We start from the raw sequence: 25,714 nt of genomic DNA on the forward strand, positions 1-25,714 counted from the left end.
ACTAGAGGCCAATAGAGGGTGCAAAAGAACTTAACACAAACTCAAAAACACAAAAGTCTACCAAATGTCTCGTTCTTGACCGTTATATTAATTTAAAGAAAAACAAATGAGGGAAATAAAAAAAATTCTAAAGTTATTTACAAAAATATAACAAGTAAAACAAACTACAGCTGCAACTTCAGTCCACACCACATCATATGCAACTTACACCTAACCCCTAAAATTAACCCCTATATCTAACCTGTATGCCTAAATCTAACCCTAAACCTAGGTGCAGGAGTGATGCAGTGCATGAATGAAAAAGACAGTGATGATTATAATCCGGTTTGGAATGGATATTATTATTTTGTTTTCCCAGTCTGGCGACCAAACAATAATCCCACTGCAATACACACCACTGTGTACTGCACAGGGTAAATAACAATAGGATTGTAGTCCCAAATAATAAACAATAATATCCGTCATACAGTAATACAAACACGGTCACCAGTCCTGGGTGTGTGTAGTAGTGTTTGTGGTGGGTGATACAAGTTTATTACGTGACAGTGGTGAAGTGTTGTTCCGGCTTTGTGCTGGCCCAAGGCGACAGCTTCGGAAACGTGTTAGCTGTCTGGTGATTCACAAACAAGACAATTACTCACAGACACAAAACCAAACAAAACACTCATGAAACTTTTACATTTTCTGGGGTTTCTCACAGTCCTTCTAGGTTAAAATACAAAAACAATACGAAGGAACAGACTGCGCTTCTCCGCCCTCTTTTATGCTGTCATACTTGGTAAATGAGTGCAACTGCCTCTCCAATCTGCGGTTGCCACATCGTTTCCCTTCCGGGTCAATGCGTTCTTGCAACGGAGTCTCGCCTTCATCCAGACTGGCCGACTTCCCGACCCTGGGAAAGAACTCTCAGACCAGCCAGTCCAAAGATCATTGTATTTCTGTCACACTTGTGTAAATTGCGTAAACCACGTTGAACTCTTGAAGGAGCTCGAGTCTCCTGTGGTTTCTCAGGCTGCTTTGACAAAGAAAGTTGGAGTGTCAACATTGCAAATGTCTCGCCTTTTGATAAGATCTGATTTCATTATTTTTAATTTCATGTATAAATAAAAAATAGCGATTTAATTTTGTTTAGGACAAAAAAAAAACATTGACTTGTATTTTAAATTATGTAGTTATAATTTAATTGTAATGTGATGCGATTTCATTCTTTTTCTTTTCATTAAGAAGCCAAAAAGTATGACTAAGGTTGCCTAAACTACCTCTCATTTAATTGGGACAGCCGCTTATTCTGGATATTTGTCCTTCTCCTGAGGCGCCCTGATAAAGCAGCACCGACTGTACTTCGATTTGGAATATGGAGATATCTATATCTGAGGTCATTCCAATGGTGCATGTCTAGGGTACCATTGTCAGACTTCATCAAGAGCAATCAGATTTAAAACATTGCATCATCTGTGCAAGCTCCTTACTGCAGCATCGTTACATAAATTATTGTTCTTGTATATAGTACTAATGGTTGTTTTGTTTAAAAACAATTAAACAGACTCAACAACACAGTGCTGAGACTGTTCTGTTGCAGCGTGTTCCTATCCTCTTTAGTACTGTCAGTTTGTCACTTATGATTCTATGGAGGCTGCACTTTGGTTGATCCCTGGAGCCAGCTTCACCCCTGTTATGTGCTGATGTAGGGACTATGCAAATAGGCAGATCCCTGGAGCCAGCATTACACTTCAGCCATCAACACCGGGCCAATAGGAAATTCACATTACCTGGCAAAGCACAAGCACTAAAGGCTTCTATATTACAGCAAAGCCACGTCTTGGTTGATCCCCACCACGAATATCTCATTTAATCTTGGTGAAAGCCGAGTCCTCTATTAGCGTGAAGTAAATAACAGCTACTCTCATGTAATGAAAATATAAAAAAATGTCTTGCGAGTAGTTCAATGAATTCAAAACAATTGAACAATCTTTAAAACAAATAAACAAACAAACACAATTCATTCACTTGTCTTGTGCACAAACAACTTTTCCTTTCTTAACTCACCACATTATCTTTCTTTTAAAAAAATAAAATAAAATAAGAATTCACATCTAGATCTCGGGTAAAATCATGATGAACATCAACATTGATGAATGAAGATAGTTCTTAAGTCTTCTGAGGCTGTAGAATGAACGTTCTGCACTACAGGAAGAAACAGACGCAGTCAGAAGGAATCTGAAAATAGTGTGGTGCTCAGGTAACATATTCTACAAATATTCCTTCATTTTTAAAAATGTAGTGACCTCATGAACACCAGTGACAGCTCATCAGAGGAAGCGCTGCCTACTCACATTTTAAAAGAAATCATCTTTATTTATTTATATATTTATTTATTTATATATATGTAATATGCAACAACACATATATAGCTTTTACACACAGGCAACCATCTGATACAAATTCTCCACTTAGTCATAGCAGCTGAAACATTGATGTTGCCATAAAAAAAATAGCCCACTGGTTAACATGATGAAATTGGCATTTAAATAGACACGAGGAACATGTGTTGGCTCTACTGCAGGCATTTATTAATCAGCAAACACATTCAGAGGTCGGAATGTTTATTTATTCTGCATACTCTGCTATATGGCACCCTCAGAAAACTATAGGTATTGAAGCTTTGCTAAATCAATATTTTATTTTAAATTCCAGTGGATTGCAAATGTTTTTCAAAAGGAAAAAAAAAAAAAAAAAACGTTTCAAAATGGGGTATCCCTCCCATACAAATAGATTCTTAGGATGTTTATTGCTTGGAAAGTGCTTTTAAAAAATGGAAGACGTGTCGCTTATGAAATTAGGTATTCTGAACCATTTTCATACATGACGACAGAAAACAAATAATTTTTTTCATGGGATTTATGTAGCTAACACAATGGGCAAGTTTTTCAAGGGGAGATTATAATTATCCAAGCTGTGTAACCCTAATCCATCAAAGGCAACTCCTATGTTCTTTGGGCAGATCTGCATCGCCTGGCATATGAGATAGACCTGTAAACACACAATTCAGGACTGACACATTTTCTTCTTCTTAGGGAATTCCATGTAATGCAAAATAGCTCAATACAGTATTGTACCGTTACAGTATAGTAATAAAACCACAAGCTTGTTTATGCTGCAGATGGCTAACTGGTTAAGTAGTTGTTTTACAAGTTTGTTTTCAAACACAGCTATTAAGATTTAGGAACTAAAATAATTTTTAAAAGCTGTGCTAAACAATGTGCCTTTCAAGTTTATCGCAACTGGATAGACTGTTCTCTCAAAATTGTAACATTATACAGTTGGACAGACAACCTCCATATACCCCCAAATTACAATACACTTTTGCAATAAATAAATCCATGTGTTTGCAAGGATTCAAGTAAATATCCATTTCTTAGCTGTATAACAAGAAATGTCTTGAGTAAAAAATAATAATAAAAAAAAAAAAGCAATTTGGGCGAGCTTAAACTGAAGTCATTGAAGTCAATGTTCTCAATTCTTTAAACAACCGCAGAAGCAACTTATTGTACCACATCAAACTGTTTATACAGTCATATATTCTTTCAGATAAAGTTCATATAGCTTCATACTGAGCTGATGAACATTCGGTACAGGTTTTTGAATGAATATGTTCTTCATACTGAGGGAGTGCTACGATTAAAGGCTGGCAGTAATCACGTGCATCAGAAATTGCTACACCTGATTCAATGGATAACAAGGTCTTTGAATGCAACTGTTATTCCCTGATGGCATTCTCTAGCACATTGTATCTTATATTAAACAAGTTACTGTATGGCACATTTTTTGTGGATTTGCAACTGAAAGGTTTCTTTTCAGCTTTAGTTAATACTAGCTGGCCCATTGAGGAGGGCTACTGAAATAGAGCACTCTGCCCTGGGGGTTGATTGGGTATGTGTTTTTTTTCCTTCAGCACCCACGCCCACCCACTCCCACCAAGAAGCTAGTGCTGCACACACACACACACACACACACACACACACATCACAGTTGTATTTACATTCTATTTAAAAGCCATAGAAATGCCAATACAATCTTAAGTGCAAAAGGAAATAACATGTTCTAGATATGTAAAATGAAATTTTCAGCTTTAAAGCACTGTTTTCATGCACTCTCAAAGTACAACCTTAGTCAAGGCCAGTAAATTACATATTGCTCGGTCATAAGTCCAGTGTTACACATTGGTTACTGGTATATTTGTATAGTAGACCTATTTTCAAGAATAACAAGCTATTGTTTTGCTTACTCTGTACTTATATTGCCTGATTCAGATTTGACTGCAGGCTTGGCACAAATAACACCCACAAATCATTAGGTTGAGTTTTTCACAATAGCATCTCATATTGCTCAAATATTAATGCAATTAATTCACCAGTTTTATTATGTAACCTAATTGTAGCTTATAGACACTGGCCACACTTATACTGCAAGTCTTACATTTAAAACAAACAAAAAAAAAACATCAATTCAACATTCCCCACAGAATCTCCACACTCCTTTGGGATACGAGTAAGCAGCATGTAATAATTTATCAGATGACTGCAGCTTTGTTATTAATGATAATGAAATTTCAGAAAAACAAATCTGCTCCCAACTCCTCAGGTTAATGTATGCATCTCTGTCATTACTGTTCATTTAAATAATCACATCTGTACAAAGTAAAGTCTCAAACTTAATTATATGTATTTGCATAATTTTAATAGGTACATCTGTTAACCAAAGGAAAATACAACTGTTTACCATTAGCAGAAGTACATTCAATTAAAACACATACATATTAGAAAATGGAGCCATTAACTTGATTGGGTCACCTAGTGGCCACAATCTGTATAACCGCATACTGTCTGTACTTCTACAGATTTTGTTTTTATTAAAGTAGATTTCCATTACATGAGAGCAGATGTTAAAACTTCATGCCGATTTGAACTCGGCTCTCGCCAAGATAAGCACCAACTAAGACACAGCTTTACAGTAAACTAATGTGATCCATAGGTGTCTACATCCATTTGCGCTTCCTTCCATATGATGATGCAGACATCCTTCTGTCTGGTGTTGATGGTTGAAGTGTAATGGCTCTAGGGATCAGCTTATTTTGCCTCCCTAGCGCATCAGCACACACAACGGCTGCAATGTTGGCTCCGGGAATCAACCACAGTGCGGTCTCAGCTTATTTTGCCTCCCTAGCGCCACAGTGCGGTCTCAGCTTATTTTGCCTCCCTAGCGCATCAGCACACACAACGGCTGCAATGCTGGCTCCGGGAATCAACCACAGTGCGGTTACTGTCAGCAGGTCACATTTCTGCAAATAGTAAAGTTTCTATGTAGTCATCACCTCAGCACGGTGTACCCAGGATGCTGTGCTGTTACAAGCCCTCTACTGTGGTGTAGACCAGGGCCATATATTTATGGGAATTAAAAAAAAAAACACTGCGAGACACCTTTGTGCACCTTTTTAAATACCAGTATCTAAAAAAAAATATATACAGATAGATATTTATGATATTTACTTTAAGCCCCTTCAAATTGTAATTTATCTGGTATATTTCTGTCAGCATTAATCAGTGATTATTCCTGTGACCTTTACTCTAACAGCATATCCATACAAACCTAAGGTAAGTAAATAATCAAGTACGAAAGACCACCAAGGACAAACTGTACTGTATCTGTAACAGTTTCATAGAACACAGACTGCATATAGTACAATCTGGGCTTTGCCAATGAATATTTAAAACCTGGGTCTCTGTCCTTTTTGAGGGAAACTGAGCAAAATATGGAAACCATTAATGTACATTTTGCCAAATTATATGTGTATAAGCCTTGCATTGAACATAGTGCTTTATTATTACGTAGGTTTGTTGGTATATATTTTGTAAAAAATATATGTTATTTGTACACATTTTTATTTTTAATTTTTATTTTACACCACTAGTTCCTGATTACTGGGGCTCATTTCACAGCTAGTCTAAAATTAAGCATCAGTATTTGCTGTTTTTCAAAAGCAAAACAAAAAAAAAAGTTTCAAAATGGGGTATCCCTCCCATACAAATAGATTCTAAGGATGTTTATTGCTTGCAAAGTGCTTTTAAAAAATGGAAGACATGTCGCTTATGAAATTAGGTATTCTGAAGCATTTTCATATATGACGGCAGAAAACAAATCATTTTTTCATGGAACTTATGTAGCTAACACAATGGGCAAGTTTTTCAAGGGGAGATTATAATTATCCAAGCTGTGTAACCCTAATCCATCAAAGGCAACTCCTATGTTCTTTGGGCAGATCTGCATCGCCTGGCATATGAGATAGACCTGTAAACACACAATTCAGGACTGACACATTTTCTTCTTCTTAGGGAATTCCATGTAATGCAAAATAGCTCAATACAGTATTGTACCGTTACAGTATAGTAATAAAACCACAAGCTTGTTTATGCTGCAGATGGCTAACTGGTTAAGTAGACACAGACTTTGTTTTACAAGTTTGTTTTCAAACACAGCTATTAAGATTTAGGAACTAAAATAATTCACTTTTTTAAAAGCTGTGCTAAACAATGTGCCTTTCAAGTTTATCATAACTGGATAGACTGTTCTCTCAAAATTGTAACATTATACAGTTGGACAGACAACCTCCATATACCCCCAAATTACAATACACTTTTGCAATAAATAAATCCATGTGTTTGCAAGGATTCAAGTAAATATCCATTTCTTAGCTGTATAACAAGAAATGTCTTGAGTAAAAAACATAATTAAAAAAAAAAAAAGCAATTTGGGCGAGCTTAAACTAAAGTCATTGAAGTCAATGTTCTCAATTCTTTAAACAACCGCAGAAGCAACTTATTGTACCACATCAAACTGTTTATACAGTCATATATTCTTTCAGATAAAGTTCACATAGCTTCATACTGAGCTGATGAACATTCAGTACAGGTTTCTGCATGAATATGTACTTTATATTGAGGGAGTGCTACGATTAAATCACGTGCATCAGAAATTGCACAGTCATCACAGTTGTATTTATATAGATGATTCGATGACAACGTCATAATGTTATTTGTACACACTTTTATTTATTTTTTATTTTACACCACTAGTTCCTGATTACTGGGGCTCATTTCACAGCAAGTCTATAATTAAGCATCAGTATTTGCTTAAAGTTGCAGTATTTTACCCAATACAATCTATAAAGCCACAGAAAATCAATAAGTATTTTTTTCACTGTACACTGACACACACAACTGACCAAAAAAACAAACAATCCAAATTATAATATAATAAAAGGTTTAAACTTCAATAGCTTGTGCAAATAAAACCTTTTGATTTAGCTCAGCACTTTTTCCACCTGTTTTTTTTTGCACTTCCAGAAGCTTCTTTTGAAACATCTATATAGTGACAGTATTTATTAAGTGTGAAAGCAACTGTCACAACAAAAACTGCAGCATTCTAATGAATAACTCATTGTGCCACAGAGGTGAATTTTCTAGGGCCTTGGCTGTTCCGCTGTGAACAGTTCAGATAACACTTCTGAAATATATAGTAGGGGCCAAATTATGGTGGTTTCTTATAACCCGTTTCAAAACAGCCTTTAGTAGTACATTTTTCTTCCTTTTTTTCTCTTTTTAATTTAAATGAACTTGCTTGTTTTCAATTACGGATGGTCATTTGAAATAGTCACTGTAATTAAATCCTTATTTCGACTTTGGAGGAAGATAAAGGAAAGCGACACAATGATCAGTTTTTATTTATGAATTAAGGTTCACAGGTGGAGGCCAATGGTAAGGTAACTGTGTCCTCGTTAGGGCAATTTCTTTCATCGGTGTAAACTGGGAGCTTCCACAGCACAGGGGTTGTATTTTTTTTCTTAAATTACTTTGTTTAATCCCCGACAGTAGGAGAACCGTGCAGAATTAAGTAAACTGCATTATTCTCCTACTGTAGGCATTCAATACATGTATTAATTAAATTGGTGAAGTGCTCCCCCAGTGCTTTCTTCCACAGCAATATGTAAGAATCTAAAACATGCTATATTAAAAACCAGAGCTATACTAGCTGCCATCTTTCAATATGCCTTGCAGGATATTATAAACATCCGGTTCACACACCATATAAACCAACCGAGTTCACTGAAAACTGCATTGTGAACACAGACGGACTCAGTCTTGAAAAATAAAATGGAAAAGGACCAAAAAACAAACTTTAGTTCGCATCCAAACGCACTCAGTCCCTTTGCTCGCAGATAAGTGTGAACAGCAAGCAAAATGATACATTGTTTCAAACGAAATGAACCAGGCAGAGTCCGTTTGAAACTGACCTAGTGTGAATGCAGCCTTAAACTGTGGGGTTGGTGAATGACACTGAGTTAAATAGTTCCTGTGAAAGGGACACCTTCTAATACAGTACCACATTTCCATCTGCCCCATTCAACCTGTAAACTGATTAGAAATGAAAAAGTGAACTTAACAATCAAAAGCAGGGCAGTGAAAGGTGTAGTGAATCTAAATTAAAATAGTAAAAGGGGTTGACAAGTATTTAAGGTATGGGTGTTTTCCACTGACATACCTCAACTTTCTCCCTGGGGGACCACCTGCTATGTTATGTGAGAGGAATGTAACTGAACTGATACAGCAAGAATTTCACATAAGATACAGGTACCTCCAGACAGAGACAGCTTTCCATTACCACTGATTTTGGCTTCAATTGACTTTATGAAGCAAAATTAGTTAATTATATATGGCCATAGCTGTAGTCTTCATTAAGCAATGCACAACCTTCACTTAGTCACCCAGCCAACACTACTATACCTAAATAAAGAAATGCATTGACTCATTTTCTTCAATCTAAACAAGAAACACTTGAATTGACAACTTGTCATGCTTAAGGTTAAAAAACAAAACAAAATAAACATTTTATACATATATAGATATGAATACAATAATTTTAATTACACAACAAACAGTATATTCTATAACTTCGCTCGGCTCACCGTAGTTTCTTTTCAAAATTATGATAAAGTGTGGACGAGGTTTAAAAGTACAACAAACCACAGGATCTGTTCTTTCTAAAACATGGTGAAGGGAGTCTTTGTCAGTTACTGGAAGTCACTGGAGAACTGCTTGGACTTAATGCACCACAGTGTTCTGTACACTGAAGCACATCGCTAGACTACTATTTCATGCTGATCAGGCTTTGAGATGTCAAGCTATTCTGGTACTGCCAGCTTACAGCAAACAAAAATATCAAGAGGCTTACTTTCCAAAACTACCATATTTTCAGAGGATAACTTTTTGTTTTTACTTTTAATTCTTTCACCTGCAATCATTCTATTTTCAGTCTCTCACTGTAGGATTTACAGATTCCATGCTGGTGATGCCTGTCTCCTCCCCATCAGGATTTATGAATTTGGGTGCTGAACTCTAATCTCCATGGTGATACGTTCTCTGAGAAAATAGAATTTACCTACGGACTGGCTTACAGCTGGCTCTGAGTTTCTCATTTTTGACAAGCCTTATTTCTCAGGGGTTCAATGAAAGTGAATATGACATTTTTCACTTCTAGGTCTGATATTGTAGGCCAGGTTAGTGCTTGAAACCCATTATCTGCAGCCCACAAAGAGGAACAGAATACTAAAATGATGTCCCGTTCATCTGTCCGACCAACCGTCTTTCACACTCCATAACACACAAACTAAGTAGGTAATGGAGGTCATTGTCACACAGGTAGACTAAGTCATATAATAAGAATGTGGGATACCTTTGATTTTTGATCTATAGAGCACGGTCACAGAATACCAAGCCGATTCTCTGTTTCTGACGTTTTCACAATAGGAGTAGAACTGATGGTCCGAAAATTGCTTCTGTTTTCGGCTTTCACAGAGTATCATTGACCAAAAACCAAAACAATTGATCCAACAATGTTCAGCCACGAATTCTCATAAATTGGAGTCCGGTGTGAAAACGCTTAGTATTTTGGTTTGGTGGATTTAAAAAACACACACACGCACGCATGTACGCATTTATAGTTCTCAATTTATTTCAAATGACACCTATAGCCAAAAGTACTGCATCACCTAGAATTTTAAGATTGAGACTATATATATATATATATATATATATATATATATATATATATATATATATATATATATATATTACTCTGCACTGATGAGCCCCAAACAGTTACTGTACTTTGACTTTTAAAATACCGACGTTGGTAAAAATTCCGAAACCTGTTTATGTGGTGATTTTTAGTCCTGGACAAATCGGGCTTTAGTTTCATTATTGTAAAGTAAGCTACAGTAGTCCCTCACTAATACAGACACCATTATGTCGTACATTTGTATATACTGGACACAACGTATGTCCCCTAATAATATCCAAATAAGTGTGACGCTAGGTCACTATGAATTGCATGACCCAAAGAGGCACACTGAAAAATAAATGTCTATGTTATACTGACACCAAAGACAGGACACAAATAAATGGAAGAACACATCACCAAGGTAACACCATCCCTACTGTGAAGCATGGTGTGGGGATGCTTTTCATCGGCAGGGACTGGGAAGCTTGTCAGGGTAGAGTGGAAAGTGGATGGAGCTAAATACAGGCAAATCCTTGAGGAAAACCTGCTTCAGTCTGCAAAAGACTTAAGACTGGGACTGAGATTATCCTTTCAGCAGGAACAATGACCCCAAGCACACAGCCAATGCGACACTGGAGTGGCTTAAAAACAAGAAAGTGAATGTCCTAGAGTGGCCCAGTCAAAGCCCAGACTTGAATCCTATTGAGAATCTGTGGCAAGACCTGAAGATTGCTGTCCACCAACAATCCCCATCCAACTTGACAGAGACTGAACAATTTTGTCAAGAACAATTGGCGAATATTGCACAATCCAGATATGCAAACATGGTAGAGACTTACCCCAAAAGACTCATAGCTGTAATTTCTGCCAAAAGTGGTTCTACCAAGTATTGACTCAGGGGGATGAATACTTATCTAACCAAGACATTTCAGTTTTTTTTTTCATTAACTGTTGTTTCACAATAAAAATTCTCTGGCCTCTTCAAAGTGTTGAGTAGGTTGTGTAAATCAAAGGAAAAAAAATCCCATTTAAATGCATCAAGATTTCAGGTTGTAACACAACAAACTGTGAAAACGTCCAAGGGGGGTGAATACTTACTATAGGCACTGTAGGAGGGGGTGCCACTGCCTAGAGCGTGGTTCGGTTCCTGAGATTTCCTTGACTATTAAAAGAGCATTTTCAGTAAACGGTACTTTTAAGTAACAACTGAACCGCACCACCAGCCTTGTCTCCAGTTATTGGCACCATCACCACCCGATAGAACCCACAGCACAGCACGCTACAGTATATTATATATAGTGTCTGTCTATGCATGCATACTGCCTTGATTTTGCACCAATTTTCACCAAGATTTTATTTTATTATAGAATCCTAGCCTCCTATATACATTTCGAATGGCATTTGACTAGTACTAGATGGAGAATATACTCAACCCTGGATGATAAACACATAAAGAAATGTACTGCAATTGCTTCAAATATTATGTAAATCCAGAGGCTATATATCATTTAACTGACCTATTAAAAATTAAAAATAGTACATTAAAAAAGGACAGACCAAAGCATTTGTCTTATAATGGCTTAATCAGGTGAAAAAGTATAAAATCCAAAAAACATACAATCTCCTTGTACAGTTGGTGTGCCCTGCAGTTATTGCTTAAATATATTATGAGATGCATGTAAATATATGAAGGATAATAAATAATACCCACAATATTCAAATCAGTTATTTGTGTACAAGTGGTCACTAAAACTTACTTATGAATTAATTATAAATAATACCTTTTGCAAGAATCATAACCTCCCATCATCCAAGTGCCTACTAAAGTAATACATTTCACCTGTGTAGAAGGGTTACTTTGACAAACTAAAGAACAGAGAACCTGTTACATCACAATGCAATGATACAGAGTTGGAACTCCTCTACAAAGGGAAATCCTGAGCACCAGATCAGAAGAACTAGTCATTCAGAACCTCTTTACATTCTGATGCTTCTTAGCACAGAGATACTCAGTAATTCATACCGACAGCACTTCAGCATGGCCATGCAGTCTAATGGGATATTAACACATGTAATTAGGTAGGTACAAGGTTGATCATTTCCAGCCGTGCAAAGTAAGCACTCGGTTATAATAAGCATCACTGGTTTGATTATGAATTTCATTCCAGGAGGAAAGTTATTAATCCTGAAACATCCACTAACATCCGTTAGGACTAATGCTAAGGTTATGAATGGGGGAACTGAGTTTGTCCCCAAGTTTTGGTTCTCTGAAGATGTTTTTTGATTGCTTATTTTTTTATTTGTTTGTTTAATTATAGCATATAATAGAATACCTATGCAAAGCCATTTTTAAACTGAGACCCTTGGAGAAAAGCATTTCATCTCAAGTTAATGAAGCAATCCCAATCGGTTAAATTATGTTTATATTTGTTCCTAGAACACACACAGTAGACAGCCACTGGATTTAAAAACCAGAGCATGTATATCAGTAAAGGCCACTTGCTATTACTATATTTAATATAATAACCTCAACTGAAAGCAAACTTTATTATTTGTACCAATACATTTGGGGTTGTATAAATTTCTTTCCACCATGTTTTCGTATCACTTACATAATGCCATGTCATGTTGTTTGCTTGTTTTTTGTTTGTTTTACACTTCATCTGTGTACTTGAAACAAAAATCATTGCTCAAGCACTTAATTTATTACTAATACTCAAAAAATGTCACTTGTATGAAAATAAGTTAAATACATTTCAAAACTGCATGCATACTGCTTTCAAGTGAGACTAATTATAAAAAGGAAGGGGTTTTTAATTGGTGCAACCGAAAGATTGACACTGGGGCAGGTTTTATCCTTGGTCAATCCAGCATTTCAGTGACACATTCTGTTTTCACGCTGTTTTAGGTGTGGTATGGTATCCAGTCCACATTGTAAGAGAGTTAATGACTTGCATTTTTTCTGACGTTTCTTATATTTTTGAATAAAATGGCATCTCTAATCAAAGAAACATTGCTCTGTACTTGGATTTTGGACTGAACAGACTGCAATGCTGAAATGTTTCTTTCTATGCTGATGATGCCCAGATCTTCCTCTCCATTCCCCCCCTCTGACTCCCACATCTCCTCCTGTATCTCTACCTGCCTCTCGGCCATCTCCTCCTGGATGTACTTGCATCATCTTAAACTCAACCTCTCCAAATGAGACCTCCTTTATTTCCCCCCTCTTCCTCCCCCACCGCTGATCTCTCTATCTCTATCCTCTTGAATCCACCACCCTCTCTCCATCCTCATCCATCAAGAACCTTGGTGTCACTCTTGACCCCTCCCTCTCCTACTCTCAGCACATCTCTACTCTGGCGCGCTCCTGTCACTTTTTCCTCAGCAACATATGCAGAATTTATCCCTTCCTTACCAACTACTCCACACAGCTCCTAGGTCAGGCCCTGGTACTGTCCCTCCTTGACTCCTGCAACTCCCTCCTGGCCAGTCTCCCTGCTTCCATTGTCCGTCCGCTCCAGCTCATCCAAAACTCTGTTGCTCACCTTGTCTTTTCCCTTCCTCATTTCTCCCATGCTACACCACTGCTTCGCTCTCTGCACTGGCTCCCTATCGCCGCTCGCATCCAATTCAAAACTCTTGTACTCGCCTATCGCTTTCTCGACCTTTCTGCTTCCTCTTATCTCCAGACTTATTTCCCTCCTACACCCCCTCTCTCCCCCTCCCCTCCTCTGCCATTGGCAGATTAGCTGTACCTCCCCCCACCCCCCTCTCTCCGCTTCCAGAGCCCACTCCTTCTCCACCCTTGTCCCTCAGTGGTGGAATGACCTACCCACGGATATCAGGACTGCTCAGTCCCTGACCACCTTCCGGCGCCTTCTCAAGACACACCTGTTCAGACAGTATCTGTAAACCTCACAAACCTTGACTATACTGGACTATATGGCACCCAACTGTATCAGTACTTGCATCATCTTGCACTTGCACTGACCTGCTCCACACTTTGCTCTATTCTACTACTGCTCTCAATCAAAATTATACTTTCTGTATCCTGTACTTGATTTTACTCCTAAAGGTAACCGTATTCACGTTTTTGGTAATTGCTCTTATTTGAAATAATTCTTATCTATTTATTGTACTTACTACTTGCTCTTAATGTAATTTACACTTACAAGCAAATATTTTTACTATAAGTTTAACTGCTCTTAGTCGAAATTGCTCTCAAACATAATTATCTACTCTATTTATAGTCTCTTATTTGATTTTGTTCTTATTTACTATTGATTTTATTGTATGTGATAGTTTGTAACAACCGTAAGTCGACCTGGATAAGGGTGTCTGCTAAGAAATAAATAGTAATAATGTTGGAAGTTTTTTTTTATTATTATTTCAAATCCGCTAAAAAATAAGAATGGCTTGTTGTATATAAACATAGGTCACTATGAAGCAGATAGAGCTTGAATTTGAGATTACTTTTTTTTCAGTTTTTGTATTGACTTTATTTTTTTGTCTTGGAATTGTTCTTGGTTTGGAATTTGTACTGAGCATACTGGGATGTTGAATGCTTTTTTCTTGTCAGTGGACTTCACATTCCCCAATCTTCCCAATACTAGGCAGGTGGCTTTTTCACTTGAAATTGTTCTGTAGGATTTTGGACTGAACGGCCGCTTATGTTTAGTTTTGTTTGCATATTGGAACAACTGCACTAAAGTAAGGGACCTCCGAGACACACTTCAAACAGGTAGGCCAGGCATCTCTTTTTAACAATTTAATATAAAGCATGTGTGAACAAGTGGAGTAACTGCACAAGAAAGCAAACATTTAAAAATAGGCAATGTTTGGGAGGTTATGTACACTACTATATAGCGGAAAGTATTGTCTGGCGCTGGATTTGAATGCACCAACATTTTGAACAAATTGTTTTCTGTGGAACTGCCTTCCTTTGGGGCCTCAACAGCAGTATTGTTTCTTAAGATAGAATGTAGTATACATTACTTATTCCAATCACACATGACACTTTGAGCCCTAACATTGTCCAGTAGGGAGACTTGGTAATGTGTTTGAAGTCGTATGAAGTTGTAAGAAACATTACCTTGGTTTGAGCTGTTGGATTGGAAGTGTTCAGTTTCTTTCAGGGTTCGAAAATGAACCCGCTTGCTGGCTTGACTCTCCCCATACAGCCCGATGGACTGGACCTGGATGATGTAATCTGCGTCTTCATCCAGGTCCCAGAGGACACAGGCACGGTTTGTTGTGTTGACATCCCTGATGAACCTTTGCATCTGTCCATCTTGCCTCTATAAAGAAATTTATAAATGACATTAACAGGCAAAGATTCATATAAAAGACAAATGTGATTTTGTATCTATAATGACTGTGTAACCTCAGATGTGATTGCACTGTGACTGCAGTGTAGTTAGAGATAGTTTTAAAGTGTTACCGATATATACAGTAGATGCCGCTTATTAAAAACCTCTTGGTTCCCAGCAAAAAGTTGTCATTAATTGAAATATGCCAATAAGCAAAAAGCCCCCGTTTTCAAGTGTATTTGTATGTAACAACGATATATACTGTAGTTGTACATATATGGCACTGAAATACATGTGTTTTAAATGTTACAGTGTTAACAAATGAACATGAGAAACACAAAACACCCAAACATAGAACTGTTTAAAACAAACAAAAAAATGGAGTAGGCTTAAATAGTACTACACACTGATGTACCACAATTGTCCTTGCAAGGAGTAAAGCAAACATAAAAAATATGTGTTGTACTTACAATCAATTCTAAAGAATAGACTTTTAAAATAAGACATTGTTCAACGTTGCCTGTTTTTTACAACGTACCACCTCCCGCTGTAAATCCATCTCAATGTTTTGAGTGCAGCTTCGTAGCCAGTTTCAAAGCCACAATTCTGCCTCAGTATGTTATAAAAGCTGAATGGAGTATGTGCATAAATCATGCACGTGCGCTCTGTAGCACTGGCAATAAGGTTGGCAATAAGCGGCGTGCAGTTGCCAAGATCAGAATTCCATTAACATTAAAGTCAATGGGATGGGATTGGTTCCTGGGAAAATGTTGTTAATAACTGAAAGTTGTCTTTATCAGGGTTGCTAATAACCGGCATCTGCTGTATGTATGTGTATATTATTAATTCTATAATAATTAACAGCAATGGCAACTCAACCGTGCATACCCTGCTCGCACACTCAAAAAAATCTCTTCTTCTTTAAGACCTTGTCTCTACGAATGTCATCGGGCAGGGTATGCCATTGCTGTTAATTTTTTATTTATTTTTTTTAACTGTAGAGACAATAAAGTGTCCAATAAATTTTGTTGCACTTCATGATTGTGTCCCACTTGTTGTTGATTCTTCACAAAAAATTACATGGTCGGCACCTCTTTTTGGACAAATCTTTGCTGTGCAAAAAAGATACATTTTAAATATACTTTTGTAAACATATTATTCATATAAAACTCATAGTCTTTGGGAATGATAAAATATATGGAAAAATAACGTTATATAAAATATATTTAACATATTACAAAATTGGCCCGTTTTCATCATATGGAAAATATATTTACAATGTATTTGCTTAAACATATTTTAAATATATTTAAAATATAATTTCAGGCAACAATATATCAATTATATTGTCCATGTATTTTTTAGAAATGTATTATTCAATATATTTACTAAGCATGTATTATATAATGTATTCACAATATATTACATAATGTAATTTTTGGTATATGAATATACAGTATAACAAATGCCCAGTAAATATTTAATACCTTTTAAAAAGTAGGCTACATAAATAATATATTCTAGGAAAACCAAATATAGGCACATTAAATAGAGAGCAACAGTTGGCCTTGTACAGTGTCACCAATAACGTTCCATCAGATTGATATGCACAGTACTATTCAAGAATTGTAGTGAGAGGGGGAATTATTCACTGTGAGCAATACAGAAGAGAGCACAAGCGCAATAGTTACACAGTTAGCTTAGTTCATGGAGATTTCTTTAGCATTGATAAATTTGTTGCAACTGATTTTGGAAAGATGCCCAAGTGTTTTGCTTTGGGTCACTTTCTAAAGCCAATTCAATACATTTTCTGTAGAAGTCAAATTGTTCAGCTCTTACTGGAACACATTATTCCAGTTAATAAAGATGATCGTCTGGTAGCAATTGATGCTCAAGTAATTCTACAGAAATGTGTTTTTGTAAAAGTGCCTGGACACACACCATATTTTGCATGTGTTCCACCAAACAGATATGAAGCAAATAAATAAGAAAGGAATGGAATTCCGCAATTTCACTTAAAAATAACTACTATCTTTAAACATAACGGAATATATCAACATTTTGTAAAAATTCAGTGTATATTAAACACAAGTACAAAAATGAAAAGCATTCAACATATGCTAAAAGGCTGTTTGCATTACAACAGGTGTTTGGGCTGTTTCTCTGTAGACCTGCTAACATTGTTTTTCTGAAACTATGAGACGTTACAAAAAACTGCTGCTTCCAATTAAAAATTAATTAATAGCTATGGAATTGTTGCTGAAAATAGGAACTATGAAAGTAAAAAAAAAAAACACTAATAAACTGGAACTACATTTTTACAATTTCATTCTTTTTTTCATATTGGTGGGTATGCAGTTTAAATATAAGGTGACTTAAAATATGAACAGCCTATTGTGTCCTTGATTGTTATTGACCTCTCTTTTTTTTGGTGTTCTAAATACTAGGCTTAGCCCAGTTATTTTTTATGAGGTATCTGTAACACTTCGGTTCTGCAGAAAGATTGATTAACGACCATATTTGTTCCGTCAAGAATAAACTTATTTACCGAATTAAAATCACAGTGTCTGTGTTTTTATCTGCTGTACATGGATACACTTATGAAGCCTTCTTGTTTTAAATTTAGTGCTGCCTGACCGTCGCAGTCTCCCATTATATGCAATATATAAATATATTGTTTGAAAACACTGCATACACTTTTAAATATATTAATGTGAATATATTTATTTACAACATATTTTACAATGTATTTTGAATATAATTTAGAAAAATAAAATGTATAAATGTGAATATGTTGATTTACAAAATACATTTATAGTATATTATAAATATATTTAAGCAACATGTCATGTTTAAGAAAATATATTATAAATACATTTCAGGTTTAACAAATATATAATTCCATATATTAAAAAGATATTTATTTTCCAGCTGGCTATTCCATGTATAATTGCAATATATTTTATTTTCTCAATGGTGTAACTGTCTTCAACCTTTTAATCATATTCAGATGTATCTCTGGGACTCATCTACCATACTTGTAGGTCCCTCTTGCATCCTCATTATTATTTCAGCTCTATGTAATCCACTTAGTTTGTATTTATTCATCTCTCTTCTTGCTTTCATCTGTCCCTCTTGAATTCCTCCCACTTCTAAAATACTTCAGCCGGTTTGCAAGTATATTTCTTCCAGGTTTTTCTACAGTTGAAATCACTAATATTCCAGTCACACTTTTAGAAATGATTTACACAGGATAGCTTGCTTTAAGTGGGGTCCTGCACTTGCCCATCTGAAGCACAGGTAGGTTAATTTTGTCCAGATGATGTGGTGGATCAAGGGGCAATCTAACCAGGATCCCCAGACTTCTTACTTCAACCACTCTGTCTCCACCAATAGTGTAAGTCTGTGAGGCTTCACATAGTTTAAAGCAAACTTTTGGTGTACATAAACATCTTAAGATAAGCTTTAAAATGTATACTTGCTTTACTGTTTTATTTATTTGATTTTTCACATTAGTTTTGCCAATACTTATTAACACTTTGTATTGTATTGGTTAATGAACAAGGTGCCCTGTAAGTCAGGTACCATAGGCATATTTGTTTTTATTGGTTGCCTCTCTGTTTCTTTCAGGTGTAATGAATTTAGTTGAGAACTTCATTATCGGCATCATATATTATATTGTCACTGATGCCTGATTTACGGGAAGCCCTGTATGCTCATGTGCCTTTGTTTAGTTTATACTTAAATATACAGTACAGTACAGAAAATGAACTTTTCCAATGGGCTTACCTGCTGAGAAATGGCGTAGCCGATGATGACGTCTCCCTCTGGGACATCCCAGGATATGGTGGCAGCATTAGCTTTCAGCTGGGTGACAGTAACGTTGACAGGAGCTGGTGGCCTGTCTGTAGTGGGAAAGATGTAATGAGATACATTGCCAGAGTTATCAGAAGTCCACTCCGTCACTCTATATGCATTTCTCAAGGACCTGTTGACTTTTTCTCAAATCCTGACATACCCATCCATCACACAATCACTATGTAGTCAGTGGCAGTCCTTCTAGTACATCAACTGAACATCATCATTAAAGGAGACTATAAAGGAAACCATGTTTCTCAATAAAAACATCTGTTTTCTTCTTTTTTATGACATTTGTATTTATTATAAAAACTACAGTAAAATCTATTGAGATAAGTTAAAAAAAGGAACCTAATGAGTGAGGAGATGAATCACTAGCTTATTTTAAAAATACCCTCTATTTACAGATGTGATTTTGTATCTACAATTACTGTGTAACCTCAGATGTGATTGCACTGTGATTGTAGTGGAATTAGAGATAGTTTAAAAAAAGAAAAAAAAAATCTTTTTTGTGTTGAGATCACAAGATAATTTATCCCAGTCATTATTTCCGTTTTCCTGAGATAATTGAATTTATCTTGTGTTTGACAAAACAACTTGCACTGTTGAGATCCTGGGATAAATGACCACAAGATAACGGACTGGCAATATCGAGATCCTGAGATAGATTATCTTGTGATCTTGACATACAAAGATTTTTTTTCTCGATGGCCTCAACAAGCCACCGTACTATTCCATGTACAATTGCAATAAAAAATCTCCCCTATTCACCATCTTTCTTAAATCAGTAACCTTAACATTGTGCAAAAAATACATGAATAATAATAATTGAAAAATTGAAAATGCAGAAAGCCAACATTAGGAGTTATATTTCAAAAACCATTACTAGAGAAATATGATCTCTCATTTATGATGGAGTAGGCTTATTTTAACATAGACTTAAATCTTACTTAAACTGTGACAAAGTCAGCGAATAATTAAACATTAAACATTTTCTTTCAAAATGTAACACAGAGCAGAATAATGGAACATCGTGCTTTAAGCTTACTCTTATCTGTGACTGTAACCATTCTAATCATTGACTCTGTAAGAAAAATGAAAACAGTTTTAAATTCTGGCTTTAACCATCCATGTCTACTGTAGTTCCCATTTTAGTTCCTTTTGTGAATTGGGCAGGGGTTTTGTGCCAGTGAATTAGAGCCTTGGATGTGCCCTTTGTTTTTTGAGCCAGCGGTATTTTGGGCAGCTATTATTTGTGACTGGCCCCATATATAGGGTATAAGACCTGTTCATTCTAGTGCACATTTACTAAGGTTTATTAACGCACAACTTGTATTATAATGTGTAAACCTCATATACGTATTCGAATTTTGTAAAATATTTTACAATTGGCTAACTTGAGTGTATTGTAACCCTAAAATACTAATGCAGTTAGAATTCTTCTTAAATAATTTAAATTGAAGTACTTCTTATAAAAGCCCAGTGTTACTTCACAAGGTTACAGCAGGTCAAACGGAACAATGTCTTACTTTTTCATTAAGGTATAAAGGTCAGCATTACATCACCTCTTGCTAACAGATCGCACAAATTATGCGTGTTCTCTTACGATTCAACACAGAAGATCATTTTTGCATTTACTTGAAATTATTAGAGCTCCTCAAGTTGGTTTTCTCAAACATCTGTTTTCCTCTTTTTTATGACATTTGTATTTATTATAAAAAACTACAGTAAAATCTATTGAGATAAGTTAAAAAAAGGAACCTAGTGAGTGAGGAGATGAATCACTAGCTTATTTTAAAAATACCCTCTATTTAAATCATAACAAACTTGTGGATCCGTAATAATTAATATTACTATAGAAAACATTTAAAAAAAACAGTTACAATTCTAAATCATTGTAGGACTGAAAAATACATTTTATAAGCTAACACTTGCATATAGCAACAGAGGCTACTGTTGCAAAACAAGCTTGCAACTAAATTGTGAAACAGGCTTAATATACTACAATTTGTTCATTTTTAATGTTTGTATTTAGGTCAAATATGTCCTGTACATTTTTAAATAAAATATAAATAAATGAAATGTAAATTAGTAAACGAAATTAGTAATTTGCTGGGCTTGACTCACAGAACATGGTCAAAAGTTTTGCATCACCTAGAATTTTAGGATTGAGACATAATAAAAATACAAAATAAACTATATGAACATAATTTAGATCTTTTATTTAACACCATGTAATCAAAGAAACTACAAAATGATACCACAAAATTCTACCGCAAGCCATAACAGTAGTACAGTATTTGATGTTAGATTTAAAAATGTCACATTTTTAAATTCGACAGTTTTTTGCTAAGTATATGGAAAACTACAATGTAATTCAACATGTTAACGTAACATCAATCAACAGGTTTCATTCGACTTTATGAAGCAAAATTTGTTAATTCTATAGGGTGATGCAAAACTTTTGGCCGCAGCTATATTTACACATAAACAATGCCGGATAATAGGTGGAGGCTGGGGAGGAGGAGGCAACCTCTGACGTACAGCAGGGAACCAGTGGATTGAGGTAACATATAAAGCCCTTTCTAGCTGATCATTGGACATGTTATTTATCGAGTGATGAATGAAATACTAGCCATTTACTGACGATATCCTGGAAATGGGGGTGCCTAATAGGCTTGATGTTATTTTAATATATCTTAAAAAGTGAGTTCTCGGAATGAACCACCACTTTGCTAAATAAAGTGTATTAATATTAATACATAATGCAGAACTTGTCTGTCTTTTCTTCTTTGCAAACAGTCCTTTATGTATTTGCAATAATGTATGACTAACAACAGAAACACATTGGAAGTCTGGTGCTTAACACAGCAGTGAGGATCGAATCTCAACCTAGAGCAAACACATCTTACTGGAACCCAATGGTGTAGAGCAGGACGTCATTCTGCTTTGAAATAAAGATTCTCAGTAGCAGATTATAGCATTGCACTCCTTGCACTAATCCTAACAGTAACAGAAATTAAAAGTATTAAAAGGTCCATTTGCTTCAATGTCTTTTTTTTAATCTTTCCTTTTTCTAAGGAATTTTGATTGCTTATAGTTAATCTAAATTTTAAATAGTCTACTCTCGTGTAATGGAAATCGCTAGTATATAGTATATAGAAGTAATTTACATTTAAATGTTTAAATCTTTAGTAACGCATTTTAAATTCTGATCTATGAACCCCCAGAACTGATAAGCAGTCAATAAATATTATGACTTTAATTGTCTGAGTTAATGAAAGCCAGTTTGATTCGAAAGCACATCAGTTCAGGAATTAAAATGCGATGTCTTCATTAATTAGTTAAGAATATCATTAAATTGAGATTAAAAGTAATTTAACTTTATTTAAACATTACACAAGCAAAACTGAATAAGGTTGGTGTTTAAATGAAACACAGGACACAATCCATGTTTCAAAAAAGTTGAGATAGATTTTTTGCATGGTCTGCTTTAACTGAGTAAAGGGAGGCTATTTATTTTGCAAGTTTTAAACATGATCTAAACTAAACCATGCCAGACACCCTTATGAGAATGATGTGTTCATTACCAGTTGCCAGAGTGTGCACATTTTTATGCAACAGTACTTTTTATAGACCTGGACATCCCTGCCAATTTGTTTTGCTTTTTATTCACTTGAAAAATAATCTCATCACACTTTGTCATACTGGTCGAGGTGCAACTAAATAATTTAAACTCTATACATGTCATAGAAAAAAGATCTGTATTTATCAGACTAATTTGAAGAAAACAGTTTGATGTTAACATTTTGCTGCAAGGCAGCAGGTGTGATACTGTAGTGATCTGTGTACTGTATTCCTGTATTATGTTTGTGTAGTGTATTCCTGTATTATGTTTGTGTTCTGTAATTCCTGCTGTAATTGTGTTCTCCTCCCACTCTGTATTTCTCGCCGCTGGTTTGTTTACCTCTGTCTGTGTCTGTGTAATTCTAGCCTGTGTGTGCGAGTTCTGTGTTTCCACAGTAATGTTGTCTGTTGTCTGTCTGTCTGTCCGCATTGGCTGTTGTTTATCTGTGACCATTGGTCCTAGTGTGCGGCTGAGGACCAATGGGATATGTGTCAGCTTTGGTACCCTGATCTGCATAAGGGGCGGAGCTGAAGGTATAAGAATGGTCTGGACCCGGCACACTGTGTCATTATTGTAACCTGAGTAGTGGACAGAGCCGTGGACCCATGTGAATAAAGAGCATTAAAAGAAGCGCTTTTCGCTTGTTTTCTGCCTCTTGGAAGAACACTACAGTACCATTGGTTTTCGCAGACGAGGTGTAGAATATTCCGGAAATCGGTCAAAAAACGTAATTTCATAAACATCAGATTTTAAATCTTATTCCATAATGCCTGTTTAGAGTATATTATTAAATAGTTAAGTCTGCAGTGTGTACTGTACTGATAATCCTTTTAGTCCTCGTAGAGTTTAAGGGGGCACTGTTAAGATCTGCTGTTGTTTAGATAATCTGTTATGTATAATTAGGGGTTTTTTGTTTAGTTTGGGGGTGTTTTTTTGTTTTTTATTATTATTTGGCAAAATCGGTTATTTTCGGTTATTCAAAATAAACTCCACTCAAACACGTCAAGTTTCAATAAATTGCATGTGTGTTTCACTAATAAATATACAAAGGTTAACTTACTGTGTTGAAGTGAGGATGTTCACATTTAGGATTCAGGCAATGTAGAACTCTGCATGCATTTTGAATCCAAAAAATTTTGAGAAGTAACATATTTCACTGTATTCCCCATTACCACCTGCATACCACACTACAGACTTGTTCATGTTTTTTTGTCAGCCCACCCCATCGAATAACTATAGCGTACTGTAGTAATTAATCTCAGAATTCAATAACTTATTTACATTTTTTCTTAAGATTAAGCATTCATCATGGTACTCTGATTAAGGGTTGATCATTATGTAGCTATACTAATAATGTTAAGAATAATAATAAGAATTATGCAGTCGTTGTACACAAGAAAAACTTGAATATGTATTAGTAGAAGCATAACTGTACAGCAGTTTTATATTTACAATAACATCACTGAATAAAACCTTAACGCGATGCTCTTGCTGGTTTGGCTACCCGGGTCACAGTCCCACGTAGTGTCAAACCATGTCAAACCACAGCCTCCTGTGTGGTCCAGTGGTTAAAGAAAAGGGCTTGTAACCAGGAGGTCCCCAGTTCAAATCCCACCTCAGCCACTGACTCATTGTGTGACCCTGAGCAAGTCACTTAACCTCCTTGTGTTTCGTCTTTCGGGTGAGACATAATTGTAAGTGACTCTGCAGTAAGTCACCTTAGATAAAGGCGTCTGCTAAATAAACAAATAATAATAAAATAATTATGTACCTGTGTTGTATCTGGGTTGATCTGGGTCCCAGCAACCCACCTCAGGATATGGGTCGACATGCTTTGACCTGGGTTGAGCAAGACTAATGCTTCACGGACATTTGTAAGCTGACTAAATAACAAACGGCCACGCCTGTGTGAAGGTTTCACTTCCACAAGGAACATCTCGGTTTATTCTGTTTTAGCCATATTTTTGTAGCTTGAGATGCAGCATGAGTCAGAGTGCAGCAGTGATGAAGAAACATTTGCTCTAATCAACATTTGGGCCGACGGTTCAATCCATAGAAACTTGGATAGAAGCATCTGTAACAAGCTGGTTCCAGGGCATTGATACGCGCATTGTGTACTTGCGTCTGTGACACCAATTTAACTTGCTCGGCTCACATTCCAGCACCAATAGCAACATATCCCTAGTCTATATGTAAACTAGGAAAATGTTAGTGATTATTTAACAAGATCCAGCTATTAACTAAAGCAAGCTCAGAACATTTCACCATCTCAAGCCTTATTAACAAGCATATTAATTCATTTTATTTCCTCTACTGTATCAAACAGAGTTGCCATTTTGCCATCCAACATTGCTTAGAAATCACCCTTATTAATTCTTCCGCACTCCATAGACTTGACTTCTTAAAAAAACACACTGTACATCGATTCTTAATGACAGCGTGGTCCAGCAATTTTCAATCAGAGTTGGGTGAAAATGCTCAGACTAAATTCAATCTCACTTTAATTCCAAATCAATAACAAAAAGCAAACTCAACATGATAATGTTATGGTGAAACCTTTCTGTGTCATATAAGGTCCTACTGACATTAAAAGCCCCAAGTGTATAGTATTTGAATCTATTATTGGAGTTTGGAGGTGAACAAAGGATTAATTTTAGGAAAAAGGGACTCTGTCTCAGCTACTTACTAACAAAAACTGAGCGTTACCACCCACACTGCAGAATAACTATTAGAAAGGAAGAGACACTTTCCATGCTGGGTGATGTCACCTCAGTCTGTCCACTCCTCATTAGTGAATCTCATTCAA

General features: G+C 35.9%; 1 protein-coding gene across 1 annotated transcript in view; it reads right to left on the minus strand.

Annotated features, from left to right (window-relative positions):
- LOC117402677 (fibronectin type III domain-containing protein 4-like) overlaps positions 1 to 25,714 on the minus strand; it is a 47,165-nt gene that overhangs the window by 15,796 nt on the left and 5,655 nt on the right. The window contains exons 2-3 of the mRNA XM_034921223.2: positions 19,212 to 19,327; positions 15,206 to 15,410 (exon numbers count right to left, since the gene is read on the minus strand). Coding sequence (XP_034777114.1) covers positions 15,206 to 15,410; positions 19,212 to 19,327 — 321 coding nt within the window. The remainder of the gene's footprint in view (positions 1 to 15,205; positions 15,411 to 19,211; positions 19,328 to 25,714) is intronic.

Source organism: Acipenser ruthenus, chromosome 5 (genome assembly GCF_902713425.1).
Source record: "Acipenser ruthenus chromosome 5, fAciRut3.2 maternal haplotype, whole genome shotgun sequence".
Lineage (NCBI taxonomy): Eukaryota > Metazoa > Chordata > Actinopteri > Acipenseriformes > Acipenseridae > Acipenser > Acipenser ruthenus.